We start from the raw sequence: 18,054 nt of genomic DNA, 5'->3' as shown, positions 1-18,054 counted from the left end.
TATAACTGCTGTAACGTATTGTAGGTGATGACAGGATCTAACTTGTCTTGCAAATGTTCTGTAACATTAAATATTACTATAAGCAGTTAAAAAGATGTGCTGTTGATTAATAAATGAACAGTTGTAATTGATAGCAAGTCGCTCTGGTGTAAGCGGAATAACACACTTTGGGTTGCGCTGTTATATGAAAATAATCCACTTCAGGGTGGTAACGGCCCAGTGCTTCTCATCACGCCGTTATTTTCGTATAACAGCACGGTCCAGCATGTGTTGTTCCTTACTAGCTCTACAGTAGGACTAAGTTATTCTCCTCCTTGATGACAGAGTCATAATTGGAAATCAATAAGTGGATAACACAGAAGGAAGATTGGATAGTTAATCATCATTAAGCTTTCATTATGAGATGTTCATCTGATAAGCTCGGGTTCAAGTTGCTCTAGTCGTTTTTCCTGACTGTTTTTACTGCCTTGACTTATGCTGATGTTCAGGAACTCTTAAACACGTTAAATATGTCTAAATTGAAATACACTGCATGTCCAAAAATATGTGGACACCTCACCTGACCATCACATGCGGATCGTTCCCTGAACTGTTGCCACAAATCCGAAAGCACACCAGTTGTCTAGAATGTCTTTGTGTGCTGTAGCATTACGATTATCCTTCCCTGGAACTGAGAACAGTGTTCACCGGAACTTAGAGGCGAAATCAGTCCATACAGGATTTCGCAGAGGGTTTTTTTTTTTTTGTGTGTGTGTGTGTGTGTGTGATTGTTGCAGCCAAATATGAGAGTTCCTCTCAGAGTTCCTCTGGCTTTTTGTGTCTTTTGTGCTTTTTTTTCCCCCAGAAATCTACTGGAATTAAAATAGCAACTGCAGGAAATAGTTTTGCACGGTCTTTCTCAGAGATGTTTGTTGGTAAACGAGACCCTTTTGCTGCACTCCTGTTCAACGCACGTGAATCGAAGACGGCTTTGTCTGAATGCTCATCGTGATGAGGTCTTGGCCCAAATCTGTGGTCATTGGGAAAAATGGCAAGCTCCTCCGAATATTGCTTGATTTTGAATTAATTTCTGTGATTGGAGAATGATGAAATCCTGGAGGGACTGCTCAATCTTGTTTCAGAATGACAATGCTCCTGTGCACAAATCAAGCTCCATAAAGACACGGAATGCCAAGATCGGTGCATAAAAACACTGAGTAGCCTGCACAGAGCCCTGAACACATTTGGGATGAGCTGGAACTCTGAAGACTGCGTACTAGGCTTTCTCTTACTACATCAGAGCCTTTCCTCAGTAATGCTCTTGTAGCTGAATGGACAGCTGCCCATAGCCACTACAAAATCTAGTGGAAAGCCTTTCCAAAAGAGTGGAGGTTATTATAGCAGCAAAAGGCCAACAAAGTCCATATTAATGCCCATGGTTTTGGATTGGGATGTTCAAGGACAAGGGGTGTGCTGGTCATGTGATATGATTAGTGATTCTGGTGCTAATTTGTCATTGGTTGCTGTATTTTGTGTTATTTCCGTGAATAATTAGTCATTATGTCATGCTGATGCATACACTATTTTTCAGCCAGTCATTTTATTGTGAGATCCAGTGCAGTGACAGTGGAGATAACAAAAGTTGGACTCCCAAGTTTCAGAATGCAACACAGCTATATGACGCAATTGGCCTGAGTAAGGGGTTGTGGTCCCCAACCAACTTGGCTAGCTAGTGATCTATGAGATGTCAAGAACATCGATTGAGGACAGCGGTATTAGCTTGAAAGGCGAGCCACTAGAACCCTATCTATTTGAGTCAGTGTACAGAAGAGGAAGTCAGAGAGATGGACAGAATAAAGGAGTAAAGCGTTGCTGCACAGGTGCGCAGGTCACTTTACGTGGAAATGAAGCAAAGCATCTGGCACCATTGTCAATGGGTAATTAAATGGCATCGGAGGAAATCGTGTAAGAAAACTCCTCATAAGCTGCCTCATAAAATACATTTTGGACACCACTGAATAGCACATTAATTCAGCAATAACACACTCGCTGACACATAAGAGTGCTGTTATACTAAATTTCGGCATGGCTGTGATTCGGCTGTAGGCATGAGGCTGCAATAATCATAGCCAAGTCAATGTTCAGCTTAACAGCATGGTTGCGAATGGATATTACTTTTATATAATCGCTCTGTTAATAAGAAATGAATATGAAGTAATCAGTCTGTAAGGATTTCCCAGAGTTTTTTCGTGATTGTCGCCGCCAAAAATGCTTGATTTTGCTGCGAAACTGCAACTGCGCGAAATTGTTTTGCACGGTCTTTCGCAGTGATGTTTGTTGGTAAATGAGATCTTTTAGCCATAATCATGTTCGACACGCGTGAATCGAAGAGGGCTGTGGCTGAATGTGTGTTGTGTCGACGTCACATGATGCGCCTTGGCCCAAATCTGCGGTAATTAAGGAAAATTGCAAGCTCCTCCGAATATTGCGGAGTTTGCTTTATTTTGCATTCATTTCTGCCATCGCAAAATCCTCGAGGGACTGAGTAACTGATATTTCCAACACGATATGATCCAATGCTTTGTTATTATTCCTCTGTCAACGGAAATAATTCCCAGAGTCACAGCTGGATAGAGCGTTGCCTGTTGCCATGGTAATGCACAAACTGACTGGCAGCCTGTAAGTGCAGTAACGGGTTTAACGTAGCTGACTAATGCTAGGATTGAAATTTGCAAACACAGACATGCGAGCGATCCACACAGTGAAATGTCCCAGTGCCGTTATACTAAATATCAGCACTCTTGGAACCGCACTTGACCAATCAAATTAATGAACCATAACTAATTTTTGTGTAATTCTAAATGTTAATGTGTGAGTCTTTCAGGGTGGATTTCTCCTTTAAGAGGATGATGGTGTGCGCGGTGCTCACTGAGCTGCAGGCAGTCACTTGTAGGGCATCTTTCCAATGTCTTTCCAGTCTTTTGCTGGCAAGAGACATTTCTCCTTCTAGTAATGTAGGGTACAGTGAGAGCCTCCATGTTACATAATTTTCTGTCTCCATGGCAACCGAATGGGGCCTACTATTGGACGACTGCCCCCCCCCCTCTCCCCCCAAGCCTTTTCCCTACCCCCTTTGCCCTTTGTCCAAGCAGGACCGAGGAGAAGCCATAAAAATGTCAGGGCAGCTGAAAATATTGCCAAATTAGCAGGATACGCAGTTGTCTCGTGATCATCGTAACATTCCAGTGGAGCAGGCACCCACATGGACGTTTGGAATTGTCCATCGGGTAAAGTCAGGGTATGTTTTCTCCCTCTCTCTGTCTGGGTAAGCATTTTGTAGAAGAGTTCATATTTGAATACATTGTTCAGCTTGTTTTCAAACCTCTCTGTCGTCATGCTTTCGTGCAGGTCTCAGCTCAAAATAGTTCAAAACACAACTGACTGGGAATGTCGAGGTGCTTCTTCTTACCAGTTACAGTACCAGTGTAGTGAGTCGAGCTTCGTTGAAGTAGTAGTTATGGTATAAAAGTAGTGCCTTGAAGAGAATCGAGGATATGAGTGAAGTCAGTCATGTTTCTGTTTAAATAAGTGTGCAGTCCATTCTTCCTTCCCACCCCTTTTCCGTCTTCACTTCTCACCATCCTTCCTCTCTACTATGGAAATGATCCCAGTGCCATGGATATAAGGGTGAAGATGAGGTTTGCAGCAAGTTTCCAGAGCTCCTTGCAAGACGGCCTCCTGGCTGCCTGCCAACACTTTGCAAGTCCTCTCTAGCCAACCAGAATTCCTGTCGACAACCACCTGACCCTGAATTCCCAGACAAAGAAATGTTCATGCTTTCTATTTTTTTCCTTGCTCTTTTTTTTGAGTGGTCTCCTCTAACCCGAGAGTGGGGGCAAGGGAAAAAAAAAAAGCCTGGGAGACACACGTTGGATTTAAAGTGCTGAGCGCAGGCGTGCATGGGTAGGTCGGCTGGGTTGTTTGTTGTCGATAGCGCCGGGAGTGTGTGTGTGTGTGTGTGTGTGGAGGGGTGGGGGTGGGGGCTGTTGGTGTCAGCGTGCAGGTTTGAGTAGACTTTGCTGGGGGGGAAATATGCTGACTTCAGGTATTTCCAGGAGACTTGTTATGGACCATCTGCTCTTGGTGGCTTAAAGGAAACCCGTCTCTTTCAGTTCGGAGAGGAGGGAGCGCAGGCGTTCGCTGGAGTCCGCGGGGGAAAAAAAAGTAGATTTGTTTGACTGTATGTAATCGCAGGGGATCGCCGCATGCTCAAAGTATTTCCTGTTTCAGTGTCTCTGCTGCAGTTTCTTTCAAAGTGTCTGCTGCAATTTTGCATCAAATTGCTGAGAAGTTTAAGATGTTACATGCTGGTTGTTTATGCACGCTTTTTCCTGTGTCTGTTTAAAGCAACAAGCTACAAAGTAGTGATGTATTTTCTGCTGAATGTCAGAGCTTTGGAGGAAAATATGCCGTTTAGTGCAGTCGTTGTTGATTTGAGCAATGCTGATAAGCTTATCTCTTTCTCTGGATTCCGGGAAGAAACGGTATAAGCATGTAAATATTGTCTTTCACCCTGGCTTGTGTAGAAACGGAAATGTGGTGCCTGTCTTTTTAAGAATATGCAAATGAAGAGAACGAACCCAGTGAACCTGCATGGCGTATGCGCACTGCCAGAGCTGTGGGTCAAGGCTAGCAGCACAAACACAGCCAGGCTTTTAGTCCTGCCTGGCACTTTTAAACATAATATTTTGCCAATTAATAAACAGTTATTAGTGAAATGACAGAATTTTGAAGACCAAAAAAAAAAAAGAAAAGAAAAGATTTTTTTGTCAATGCTAGTAGAAAGGAAGAGAAGAGTGAGTGTTTGAAAGAGCTTCTTTATTAGCACCTGATTCGGTTCCTTTTTGCAAGGCTGACCCTTGTAAGGCTCCTAATTGTTGGAGCTCTTTAAAGGACTTTCTACAATGGAGGCCAGATGCATCCTCTGTCCTGTGCTCTCCAGAGGCCAAGAAGTGAGGGCGCTTTGTTCGGCCCCTCACAGAGGTCACGTCAAAATATATGCGATCGTCACATCATGACGATGATGGCAATTCATACTCCACAGGAATGTCACATTTCAATTTCACACTGCCAGAGGAAGCATTGAACAGTTCTCTCAAGGGCATCTTCCTTATATTGTACTGAGCTTTTACATAGACAACCTGTTTGGTGTGTGTGTAGTCACTTTGGGGTGTTTACTCACCGATATTGACATCCTGAAAATACAGTGGAAAAAAAAATGCTGGCTGCAATTCAAATCATAGGTTTATGTTAATGCACTCATTGTAATACGCTATCGTTTCTCGTTCCTAGGGGCTCATATGGTGTTGGATCTACCTAATCTAAAGCTAATAATAAACAGGTTAAAAAAAACAAACCATTTATTTAATTTGAAGGAAAGTTGTTAATATGGCGATGTTTTCTGTAGGGAGAAATTTTATTTTAAAAACAAGGCGTCATCAATGTCAGAGCTTTGTGGCGGTTCATAAGTTTTCAGGCACGGGAAAGTAGATCGAGGACTTTGTGCTTGCTGGTTTCTCAGTAACATGGCAAGCTGCGATTCTATTCAGCTTATTAACTTCAAGGCCGGTGAGGGAACGAGTGTTTATGGCTGCCGTTAACGTAAACGATATCAGGAACTAGCGTGTTTTGCGGATGCTCAACAGCGTTTAAGGTAACTCTAAACAGTTAAAAGTACATGTTCATGAATAAATTCAGATATGTAACTGTGGACAGATTAGTGTGGTATAAGAAATAAAACGCTTTCTCGGCATTCTGTTAAAGATAAAGAACCAGCTTTGCAGTGGGGTGCATCACACCACCCAGGCACTGATTATTATATATAACAGCACGCCACATCATGTTTTATTATCGCGTTTTATTCCTTCCTTTTGAGATTGCAATAAAACAAATGCAAGATTATTAGGCTGATTTCTAGACATTTTGACTCATTTCAAGCAAGAGATAATGCTCATCTCTAGAAAGACGTTTGTGTTTGGGGCTCGTTTTAAGTCGTCATATGGAGACAGCAGGGGCCGGATTCACAAAAATCTTCTTAAGAAAGAAGTCAAGAAAGTTCAAGTTTAGATCAATTCTAAGAAGTTTGCAAGAATGTTCCTAAGTGAAATTCTCAAGGTTTCAAATATTTTCTTATGAAAATGATCAAAAATCTTCTTAACACTAAAATGACTTGTGTAATACCTATACCTCCATTTTATTATCCTTTTTTTAACAAAAAAATTGAAAGTAGCAATCACTTCCAGATCATTTATTCAAATGTAAAAGGCGTGAGATGTGTATGTTTAACAACGTTAACCGACATTAACCATCACGCTGTAGAAGAATTAACTGCTAGAAAGTGGAAACCAATAATCCAAGTATGTGAGTTCATATAAGAAATGTTGTAGTTATACAGTATTTATTAAATGTTGCAAGTTTGATGATTTTTAAATAATGTTTAGTATTTGAAACAACCCAGTAAATTCGTCATAAAATCGTCCTCTTTGGGGATCTAGTTGGCAGTTATCCTAACTTTAAGATTTAAAAAAAAAAAAAAAAAAAAGATTATTTATGATGATTTTTAAGAATATTCTTTTTAAAAATTAAAAATCTAAAAAAAACGAAACCTTTTTCCTTAAGTTAAAATAAGAAGAAAATCGCCGTTAGGAATTTTATTCTTAAGCATGTTTCGTAAGTCTGGCCCAAGGTGCTTGAAGTATCTCAACATGTTATGTGTAGTATGTAAATGATATTAGCTTGTCTGCTTGGATCGTCAAGAATCGATCCAGCTGTGACATTTTTTCCTAGAAAAGTTCACTAGTGAAAGCTATGGGTTTAGTCGTGTATCTCGTTGTAGTGACGCTGACTCTGTGCAGAAACGTTTGCTGACTCTGTTTTGTCAGTGCCATAACCATTTCAGACATCAACCATAAATAACCATTCAGCACGATTTTCTGTAAGCTCAGTTATAAGACTATCTACCGTCTGTAGTAGAAACCACGTGTGTCCTGCGCTGTGCCCTCTGTAGTGTGCCTGAAGAGAGTGGAACCTCAAAGTTTAGGTCACTTCACTTCCTTCCTTAATTTATTTATAGTTATTAAAACCCATTGTACACTGCACTCATATTACTTTGGAGACACACCATGAAATTATAGATGGCGTTCATTCAGGGTGAGCGTTCATATGTGTGTGTGTGTGTGTGTGGTATTGCCTCAGGGATGTTCTTTTCATCCAGAGAGCAGGCTGGGCTCCATTATCATAACTGATTGCCCCTGCTGCCTTCTTGGGCCTTTCATGACTGGTTTTGACCCATGAGCACAAGAGACAAGACACTGGGTTATGATTTGAACAAGTCCCCACCATGTGTTGGAGTGTCGTACGGAAAAAGTATTTCTTTTCCCTATTTCATCAGACAGCAGCCTGTCTTTGCTGTGCCCTCTGATCTGTTACAAACTAAAACTAAAGCTAATTTGGATTGATTTATTTTGTCGGTTATATCGTCAGTGGTGCTTACTAGCTGATCCAGCAGTACAGACGATTCCTTCGTTTGCTTTCTGCCTCACACACGACCTGTGGCACAGATGCCTTGGTCTTGCCAAAGCTATCAGTAGTGTGTGTGTGAGTGTGTATGAGTGTGTGTGAGTGATAAAGACTGTACTGTACTGTACTTCCATAACCCTCCACCCTCCATGCCTCCCCTCCTCCTCTCCTGTGATTTGGAGAGTCAAACTCTTCCCGCAGTGAGGCCCCTGAGAAGGGGGCATTTACAACTGGGAAAACATCCAGAAACAAACCCCGAATTCTTATAGCCACCTCACTCTTCTTTACTTCCCAGAGCTGTGAGCAGCGGGTGTTGGGGGAGTTCGTTTTCAACTGATTTTCTAGATAAACAACCCCTTCCTTACTCCCGCTGGAGAAAGCGGGCATGATAAGATTCTTCCCCCTACTTTCACAATTCCCCTCATTCCTTTATTCTTAGGGAAGCATGCAACAAAATGGTGTAACCCCCACCCCCACTCCCCCCATCCCCCTTCCTTTTTACATAAGACTTTCTATGCCAAGTGCAACTTCACTCAGTCTGCGTTATTTCCTCCTGATAGGTGTGTGGTTTATTCTATCAAATATAAATTCTCTACAATAATGAACAGTCTAGGAGGTTCAATCAGTACAGGGAACCCTGACAAATATTTGGCTCAGATAAAGGTGTAGATTGCGGATTCTTTTTAATGCAATTGTGTGTCTAGCTGACTTGATTCACCTAGAATTTTTAGGGATATAATACCAACATACATACGTGTGCACGTACAGACAAAGCCGCTCACAAAAAACTACGGTCTCTGTTGAGGGCGTGCCAAACATTTTAGTGCATATGGCCTAGTGCTTTGAAGCAGCCAGGGAAGCTGTACAGATATTTATAAACTAAAGTGGAGGCCACATGTTTCTACTCCACATCATCACCCTCCTCTCTTCGTCTTCTTGTTCTTGTTCTTCTTCTTCTCTGTCTATCTCTCTCTGACACACACACTGCATCTAATCAAACGTTTGGACACACTAGAGTAAATATATTTTCATTGTCCTGAGGACATTTTGATAGGGAACTGTGGTCGAAATTAGTTGCTAACACAAACATACATAGTGACGTTAATGGCAATTTATTTAATTAAGGAGTAGTTTGGACATTAAAATTAAAGTGTCTTTCCAAACAAGTAGTTTTTATGTAGAATTTAGGAGAAGCATCCAACAAGTGCTCGGCCTGGCAAAAAAAATTAAATAAAATAAAAAGCCCCCTTGGTGAAGGTCCAGCATGAATCTGGTTAAGATGCCAAGAGTGCGCAAAGCTTCATCAGAAACACTGTTTAAAATATAAACTAGTTATGATTTTTAAACACAGTTAGTTAGGATTTTTTTGTTGTGGTTAAGAGGTTGGACTACTGATCCGAAGGTCATGAGTTCAAATCCCAGCACCACCAATCTGCACCTGCTTGGCGCTTAACCCTGAAAGGCTCAGTTGTATAAATGAGATAAATGTAAGTTACTCTGGATGAGGATGTCTGCTAAATGACATAAATATTGTTTCACCAGCGTACAGGTGTGTCCAAGCATTTGACTAGGAGTGTGTAAACTCAGTGCTCCTGGCTTCACTCCCCCTTGTGGATCTGTGTGATTGTAAACATACAGTCAACCCCAAAAACCCTAAAAAACAAAACACCCTGTATCACTTATTGTCTAGTAATATTAGAATATTCCTATTTATATTGTACCTTTTTTTTTTTTTAAAGCTCACCTGAGTGTTTTCATTAGACACTCATCTGTGACTTCCTGTTTCTCTGGGGTGTAAATATTATGTAACACATCATTCATCAACATGGAGAAGATTTCACAAATGAAACGAGACAAAAGTGTGTTAACCTTCATAAATTAGGCAACGGCTTTTTAAAAAATACGGTAGCTACACACCTTTTAAAACAGAGCCCATATCTGCTTTTGGACAGTAATTAAGAAGTTTAAACCAACAGGAGCTGTAATGAACATGCCTGGAAAAGGATGCAGGGGTATTTTCCCCCAGTGCACAATTAGTAGAAGGTTAGAGAAGCAAAAATGTCTCCAAGCATCACATTTGGAGGTTTACAGAAGCATTTTAGGGTCACTAAGTCTCCAAATCTACAATTAATGCCAACAAACAATTTGTAAGGCATGCCGGAAGAAAGCGTTTTCATTCTAACCACAAGTGTAAGTACCTGGAGTTTACTAGACACTACTGGAACTTTTACTGGTACTGGTTTCTGTGGTCAGAAGAGACAAAAATAGAGCATCTTGGCAACAAACACTCAAAGTGGGTTTATCGTAAAATGAGGGATGATGTAAAGTATGGTAAAGGTTTTGTGTTGAGTTTGGGGCTGTTTTTCTGTTTCCTCTAAAGACTCTTGTTAGGATACATGGCATCATGGACTCCATGAAGTAGCAAGAGATTTTAAGGGAAAATCTGGCTGCCTCTCCCATGAAGCTACAATTGAGTCTTAGTTGGGTCTTCCAGCAGGACAGTGATTCAAAACATACATCCAAATCCAAGCAAAGTGATTACAGATTCAAACTTGTTCATAGCCATTCCAGTCCTCTGACCCCCGGAGGATCTGGCGAGGAGTGGTCTCAGTTTCCTGTTCTCTATAAGTGGAACCTCATCAAGCTTTATAGGAGAAGACGCAATACTGTTATATTGGCAATGGCAGGTCATACAGTACTAAATACAAGGATATCAGTGATTGTGGTTTTGTTAGAACATATATTTTTGATACGGGTCGTTTAATTTTCTTGGAATAAAGGTTTTACCTTCAGTTAAAGGTTAGTATTTGTATATTAGTCTGATTAACCACGAACAGTTGTATAACGTTTTACCAATCTTTACCAAGGGTGCCAATAATTCTGGAGCTTGCTATATACAGTGGGTGAACAAAGAGGAAGAGAAACAAAAGAGCAATGCCTTTTTCTTGCTCCTTTCAGACTTGCCTTGGCCAATTTACATCTGTGGTGATTGAAACCTGAGATGATGTTGGTTGCTGGCAGCAGAAAAGCATACAGCTATAAAAACAGTTCACGTGAGTGACTATACTACAGAGAAAGAGAGAGCGAGAAACAAAAAGAGAGAGGTTGCAGAATGTGCGCAGCTGTTGGGGATTTAACTGTGAGCAGCTTAAGTCACAGCTTGGCTCACGTCCTCTGTTGTTGACCTAATGAGTCCGGTTCGACAAACTCGGTGAACTCTGCACCATGCTGTTTTCTGTGCACCTCAACCACAACAGAAGCGTCATGGCTTCAAAGGGGCCGCAAATGGCTTTCTGTTTAGGAGATCGGGGGGATTGTTTCCATTTTTTTTTTCCTTTCTCTCGACCTTCCTCAGTCTCAAAAGGGAGTTGCTCACTCTTAATCAAGAGACCTGGAAATATTTGTGTCGGCATCTGGGATTACTGTAGTGTAAACAGACCTAGTGATTATTGTCATGGAGCCGCGTCATTCTCAGAAGGGGCTGTCAAAGCAAGTCTGCCTCTGCTGAATGCGTTTCACCTCTCTTCTCTTCTCTGTTCCTGTCCCACTTGCTGCAGGCGGAGAAGAAGGCCAAACTGGTTTCCATAATGAACTCAATGGAGGAGCACGAAGAGGTGGAGGCCAAGCCTCAGACAGCCTGTGGCACCATCAACAGCCCACTGACCACTGACCCCCCACCACCAACACAGCAACAGCAGCAACTAATCCAGGCTCTTCCCAAAGCTCAACCACAACCACAAATACAGCCTATACCCCAGCAACAGCAACAGCAACAGCCTACAGACCCAGCATCCCCTACAGTGGCCACCACACCAGAACCAGTGCCTATAGGGGACGGAGATAAGACCTCACCAAAGTCCACCGACACAGAGGCTGAGTATGAGGTAGTGCCACATCTTCAGCAAGTGTACATTTGTCACTGTCATTATAATTGATAAAGAATGACAAATTGAAGCATGATTGTGGATTAAAGCCTCTAATTTTGGAACAGCGTTTAATATGCTATTGATCAAAACCTGCCAGCACTTCTGATTGATTAAGTCTCTTGAGATCGTATGACATGTATAAAATAGTGGCTTGTTACCCTGTAGTAATGATAAAAGGCTTAGTAACAAGAACAGATACTGTGCAACAGAACTCCCTATGGACCGGATGATGAGGTTTATGTGGTATGTACAGGATGGCAGAGGCTTTGGCATTGGTGAGCTGGTGTGGGGGAAACTGCGGGGTTTCTCTTGGTGGCCAGGACGCATCGTCTCCTGGTGGATGACTGGCCGAAGCCGAGCTGCCGAGGGAACCAGATGGGTCATGTGGTTCGGTGATGGCAAATTCTCTGTGGTATGTATTTCAAGTCACATCAATTACATTCATTCATCTTCAGTAACCGCTTTATCCTGGTCAGGATCCAGAGCCTATCCCAGGAAAACTGGGCATGTCATTCTAAATATCTCCTAGGAATATTCCAATGAATGGTGCATCAGCACTTATAGTTGACGTTGTGTTCTGAATATTCCTTCTTTTTTAGGTCTGTGTTGAGAAATTGTTGCCTTTGAGTTCCTTCTGCAATGCTTTTCACCATCCAACTTACAACAAACAGCCAATGTACAAGAAAGCCATCTATGAGGTGCTACAGGTACGACTTAAAAGTCTCAAGCGTATTCAACTATGGGTTTTGTCTTGTGCAGAAATGTGACCAGCGCACCTGTCCACTGAAATGTTATTTTCAGGTAGCCAGCAGTAGAGCAGGAAAAGTGTTCCTCACCTGTCCTGAGAATGACGACACTGACACCTGTAAGTCGGTGGACATGCAGAACAAGCAGATGATTGAATGGGCCATGACAGGATTCCAGCCCACTGGCCCCAAGGGCCTGGAGCCACCAGAAGGTAAACGCTACTGCCTTGCTCGTTTGAAAGGGATCATGGGGCCTATGTGGTTAAAAGACATTCCTGTACAAGCGAAGACACATACTTGAAGTGAAGTCAGATGCTGGGAATTTGTTGTAGATTTGTTTCTAAGCCTTGTACATGTATGTTGTTGAAGAAAACAACTTCAAACAGTTTTTATTTGAGAGATGTGGTGCTGCATTCCTGATGTGTATAATGGTTTTTGGGAACTCTCAGGGATCTTCACAACCGATCTAGTGTTTTTTTTTTCTTTCTTTCATTTTTTTTCTTTGTTCAACTATGTTCAAATCCAAGTGCTTATCCTGAAAGCCCGTGTACACACTGGTGTTCGGGAGCTAAGTGCTCTGGGTTTATAACCATCACTCAGTGACAGGCTAAATCACATACCGGCTTTCTATGTTCAGAGTATGATTCTTCAGTCTGTTTCCGATTGATCTGATTTGTCGACACGGCTTTTCACAGAGGAGCGCAACCCATATAAGGAAGTGTACCCGGAAATGTGGGTGGAGCCCGAAGCCGCAGCCTATGCACCCCCACCTGCCAAAAGGCCTCGTAAAAGCACAGGGACTGAGAAGCCCAAGGTGAAAGACATCGTCGATGAGAGAACCCGAGGTGAGCATTCACTCTCACTGAGTCATACAGGGCCATGGAGTTCAGTGAGTTCATACACACGCTCACGCGCACACACACACACACACCCAACCTCTCACATAAGCACATGCCTCTAATCAAGATTATCAGCCTCAAATGCTAAGCACTTGAAGGTAAACATTAGGCTGTAAAAGTTACACAGGGAATCAGATAGTCCTAATGACCCTTTCTTCTCTGCTTTTTTGCAGAAAGGCTTGTATACGAAGTGCGCCAGAAGTCCAGGAATATCGAAGGTATTTATTTATGATAGAGTCTGCTGACTTGTAAAGCGTTTCCCATGAACTCTAAGGGCTGATTTGTACTTCTGAGTGCATGGCAGGACGCTTTTGCTTACACCTTCTGGACAAATGTGTCCTCTAGAAGGTGCTGTCGCATGATCCACACCAAAATGTACGGTATTAGACAGCGAAGAAGGACCAAAACAGTGTGAGTCCTGTGTTTCACTTTAGGAATAATAAATAGAAGATATAAATAGAAGCACGGCATAAATTTGTTTTCAAAAGTGATTCATTACAAACCAAGTGAATTCTCCCTGAAATCATTTCTGGAGTGTTTTAACTCGTCTGTATTTAGTAGTATGAGCGGCTCCTGTATTGAAGCACTTCAGTTTAACTAGCGTTTCAATCCACTGATTGACGGATGCTTTCGTTTTTATTTGTATTGACTTGCTGTGGTTTACTTCACCTAAACTCTGTTTTCCTGGGAGTCTATTAGAAGAAAGAGCACATTAAGTGTGTGAACCACCAGGATTAAACTGGACATTATAATGAACTACAGCCATTACAAAGCCTCACACATTATACAATATATTTATATTAATACGATATCGTGATTGTAGTTTTCCGTAAACAAATCCATTATACAGTAATGCGACCGTATCATGAATCGCAGGGAGAAAAACTCACTCGTGTTCATTTCTACTCACTGTTCAGAGTTTTTAATCATAGAGGAGAAGTTAGAATTAAAAACAGCAGTCTGAAAAACTCACAGTGAAGATGTTTATACTGAGACTTTCCAGAGGTTTTTGCATGCATTTCTGTCACAAGCTGTTTTAAGGGTTTTAACGGGCCACACATTCAAAAAGCAGATTCAGAGCATGAGCTCGTGTGTAGAAGACGGAACGTTCTGGATCAGGGACAATTTTATTGATTAGCATTGTTATTGCTTGAACCTCAGATGTATTTTGAACAGTATTCCTATGATTTAAACAACCTTAATCTGAAATAGACCGTTTACGTCTACGCAACCGACACGCCACTCCACCAGACAATTAGCGTTCACCCGAAACACAGCTATGAGGACTGTACGCTAGCAAGTCTCTGCATGCCACGTTTTACCCATGATCCCTCTCTCTGTGTCACGACGCAAAGAAGCAAATATGTATTAACCAGAAGTATAAATTGGCCTTAAGACGCTGAAACCACAAAGGACCTTACTTTCTCCTTACTTTCTCACAGACATTTGTATCTCCTGTGGAACCCTGAATGTTTCCCGTGAGCACCCACTCTTCAGTGGAGGAATGTGCCAAAGCTGTAAGGTAGAAGCTAGCTTTTTGTTATCAGCCTTGTGCCCAGCCACCAATCATAGAAAAAATGGTACTAACCTGGACTTTTTCTTCTCTCTGGTGTGATATACTTGTATCTTTTTTTTTTTTTTGTACCTATAATGTGTGTCTTTTCCCTGCAAATGACAGTCATTTTATTTGTTATATGCACAGTATGCCAGAGACTATTGTAAATCCAAATGCTTGTGGTGAGGCTCTGTAAAGTCAAAAGAAAAGAACACACAATCTTTCTTTAATAGAAGTGACTAAACAATAACTTCAGTAAATACAAATAGAACAAATAAGAGCAAATAAATGTCTATATAGTGTATCCTTAAACCTTTCTAGGTAGAATATACATACTCAAAGTACAAAAGGTGTATGCTTGAGGGTACCACCCCAGCAACAAGTAATAGTACAGTTTAGCACCCTTTTTCTCTGAGAGTGTAGATTAATATTGTGAATTAGAATCCCTCTGATCCTATTCCAAAATCATTTGAACAAACGTACATATACACTCAATGAGCACTTTATCAGGAACACTGTACTAATACTGGGTCGGCCCTCTATTTGCTGTGAAAACAACCTCAGTTCTTTGTGGCCTGGATTCCACAAGATGTTGGAAACATTCCTTTGAGATTCTGGTCCATGTTGACATGAGCATGCAGTTCCTGCAGATTTTTCAGGTGCCCTTTTGTTCTACCACGTCCCAAGGATGTTCTATTGGAAACGGATCCGGTGACTGAAGGCCACTGAAGAACACTGAACTCATCGTCATGCACATGAAACCATTTTGAGACGACTTTTGCTTTGTGACACGGTGCATTGTCATGCTGGAAGTAGTCATTAGAAGATAGTAAATTGTGGACATGAAGGGATGCACATGATCAGCAACAATACTCAAATATACTGTGGCATTCAAGTGATGATCGATTGGTATTAATGGCCCAAAATGTGCCAAGAAAACATTCCTCACACCATTACACCACCTCCACCAGCCTGGATTGGTGACACAACGCAGGTTATGTCCATGGATTCATGCTGTTGGTGCCAAATTCTGACCATTTGTTTACCTCAGCACAAATCAAGATTAATCAGACCAGGCTGCATTTTTCCAGTCTTTAACTGTCCAGTTGTGGTGAGTCTGTGCCACTGTAGCCTCAGTTTCTGTTCTTGTCTGACAGAAGTGGAACCCGATATGATCTGCTGTTGTAGCACATCCACCTCAAGATTCGACATGTTGTGCATTGAGGCTTTTCTGCTCACCGCAGTTGTACAGAGTCGTTATGAGTTACTGTAGCCTTTCCGTCAGCTTGATCCAGTCCGGCCATTCTCTGTTGACCGCTCTCATCAAGGCGTTTCCATTCCACAGAACTGCCGCTTACTGGATTTTTTTTCATTTTTGCACCATTCTGAGTAAAGTCTAGAGACTGCTGTGTGTGTGTGTGTGTGTGTGTGTGTGTGTGTGTGTGTGTGTGTGTGTGTGTGAAAATCCCAGGAGATCAGCAGTTAAATACTCAAACCAGCCCATGTGTCACCAGAATGCCTCGGTCAAAATCTAATTTTTTTTCCTCACACTGATGGTTGATATGAACATTACCCTGAAAATTCTGTTGGCCCGTGTCTGCATGATTTTATGCATTTCACTGCTACCACACGATCGGCAGATAATTACAGTTAGATACCTGCACGAACTTGCAGGTGTACAGGTGTTCCTAATAAAGCGCTCATATACTAATACTTTTGTGTATTAGTGAGACAAACTCAAGCTTTGTGTTCATTAGTGTGTAATGCTGTTGTGTTACAGAACTGCTTCTTGGAGTGTGCGTACCAGTATGACGACGACGGATACCAGTCTTACTGCACAATCTGCTGTGGAGGGAGGGAGGTGCTCATGTGTGGAAACAATAACTGCTGCAGGTGCAACCACCACAGACTGTTCAGTTTGTTAATGCACCATCGTAATGGGCTTTTGCACAGTTAAATGAATACAGGGTTGCATCAAAAGCATTCTTTTTTCAGACCGAGTATGAGTAAACGATTTTGGGGAATTTTCAGTACTGATTCCGATACTGATAATGAAATGATTAACCTACTTAGTATTAAGCAATCTGTGGCATCCTGTAACATTTTATTTACATCTGTTTTACATATAGCTGCTCACAATGAACTACTTGAATTTAAGTTATGTCATTGAAAAAGTATCTTTAATAGAGAGCGTGAGGACAGACATCCTGAGCACACAGAACAGTGTCAGCAAGTGTGGTCATTAAAAAATGAATGGGGAAAAAAAGTTGAATGAATTTCACCTTGATTCGTGAGCAAAGTGTGTAGACGCTGGTGATTGATGGGGAAAGAAAGTGCCCGTGGCTCAGTGCTCAGTGCTCGTAGAACTGAAGTTTGATTGCCAACATTAATGATGAAATACATCTAGATCACATCACGTAGTACCAGATTTTATTTTATTTTTTACAAGTAAGAGTAAATGCGCACTACCGAAGCCAAACCCAATACCACTATTATTGGTATTAATGCATCTCAGATTCTAACAATACAGATTAGTTGATATTAATGTTAAGGAGAAGCTTGGATATAATGATAACACAACTGTCACTGCTACTACTGATGTAATAGACCGAGGATATATTCTGCGTTATGTCATAGCCTAGATACTGCTGTCAGAATACATTGTCTTAACGGACTGTTTTGTTTGCAGGTGTTTCTGTGTAGAGTGTGTGGATCTGTTAGTCGGGCCGGGTGCAGCACAAGCTGCTATAAAGGAGGACCCTTGGAACTGCTATATGTGTGGTCAGAAGCCTCAGTTCGGGCTGCTGGAACGCCGGGCTGACTGGCCCAGTCGCCTACAACACTTCTTTGCCAACAACCACGACCAGGACTTTGTAAGTTGCACCCACAAGTTTTATAATTTTGGCATGATTGGTCATGAACAGTACGTTATGATGCAATTGAAAGAAATTGTTGCATCTTATAAACGACTAACCCAACAAAAAGGATTTCCTGGGAACTGCATCATGTACCTTCTGCATATTTTGACAAAAGAATACGAATGGCATAGAAGACCGCAAGCGAGCCTGAAGAAAGCCAAAGAGCTGTCAGTTTGAGACACGACGTAAGCATAAACAGTCCATAACAATGCCAGAAAAGCCTTTTCTAATAAAATTAGCATGTGCAGACTTGAGATCCACTCACTGATGGAGTTAAGTGAAGATTTCTTTATGGACTGTTTCATGTTCCACCTGTGCTGCAGTGGCGTAGGGCAGACTGTTAGAGCGCTTCTGAGATTGTTTATATTATCTCAAATTTATGGTCAGGGAAGTACTTTGACCAGTTCTCCATTACCGAATAATGGGCCCCAGTTACTGAAGTGATTTAATGTG

The 18,054-nt window shown here is 41.7% G+C and overlaps 1 protein-coding gene across 8 annotated transcripts in view; it reads left to right on the top strand.

The window, feature by feature from the left end:
• dnmt3ab (DNA (cytosine-5-)-methyltransferase 3 alpha b) overlaps window positions 1–18,054 on the top strand; it is a 64,232-nt gene that overhangs the window by 27,102 nt on the left and 19,076 nt on the right. For 4 of the 8 annotated variants that reach the window (XR_008396946.1, XM_017476842.3, XM_017476841.3 and 1 more), the window contains 9 exons: window positions 11,115–11,441; window positions 11,737–11,895; window positions 12,083–12,190; window positions 12,285–12,441; window positions 12,925–13,074; window positions 13,302–13,346; window positions 14,571–14,650; window positions 16,464–16,576; window positions 17,373–17,556. Coding sequence is in view for 7 of the 8 variants with exons in the window: in XM_017476842.3 (XP_017332331.1) it covers window positions 11,115–11,441; window positions 11,737–11,895; window positions 12,083–12,190; window positions 12,285–12,441; window positions 12,925–13,074; window positions 13,302–13,346; window positions 14,571–14,650; window positions 16,464–16,576; window positions 17,373–17,556 (1,323 nt within the window). In the remaining variant the exon portion in view is untranslated. The other 4 variants (XM_017476844.3, XM_017476846.3, XM_017476845.3 and 1 more) reach the window with 4 other exon arrangements.

The sequence above is a fragment of the Ictalurus punctatus genome, chromosome 9 (genome assembly GCF_001660625.3).
Source record: "Ictalurus punctatus breed USDA103 chromosome 9, Coco_2.0, whole genome shotgun sequence".
NCBI classification, from domain to species: Eukaryota; Metazoa; Chordata; class Actinopteri; order Siluriformes; family Ictaluridae; genus Ictalurus; species Ictalurus punctatus.
The sequence above is the reverse complement of the archived record's forward strand: the minus strand, read 5'-3'. Positions and strand labels throughout refer to the sequence as shown.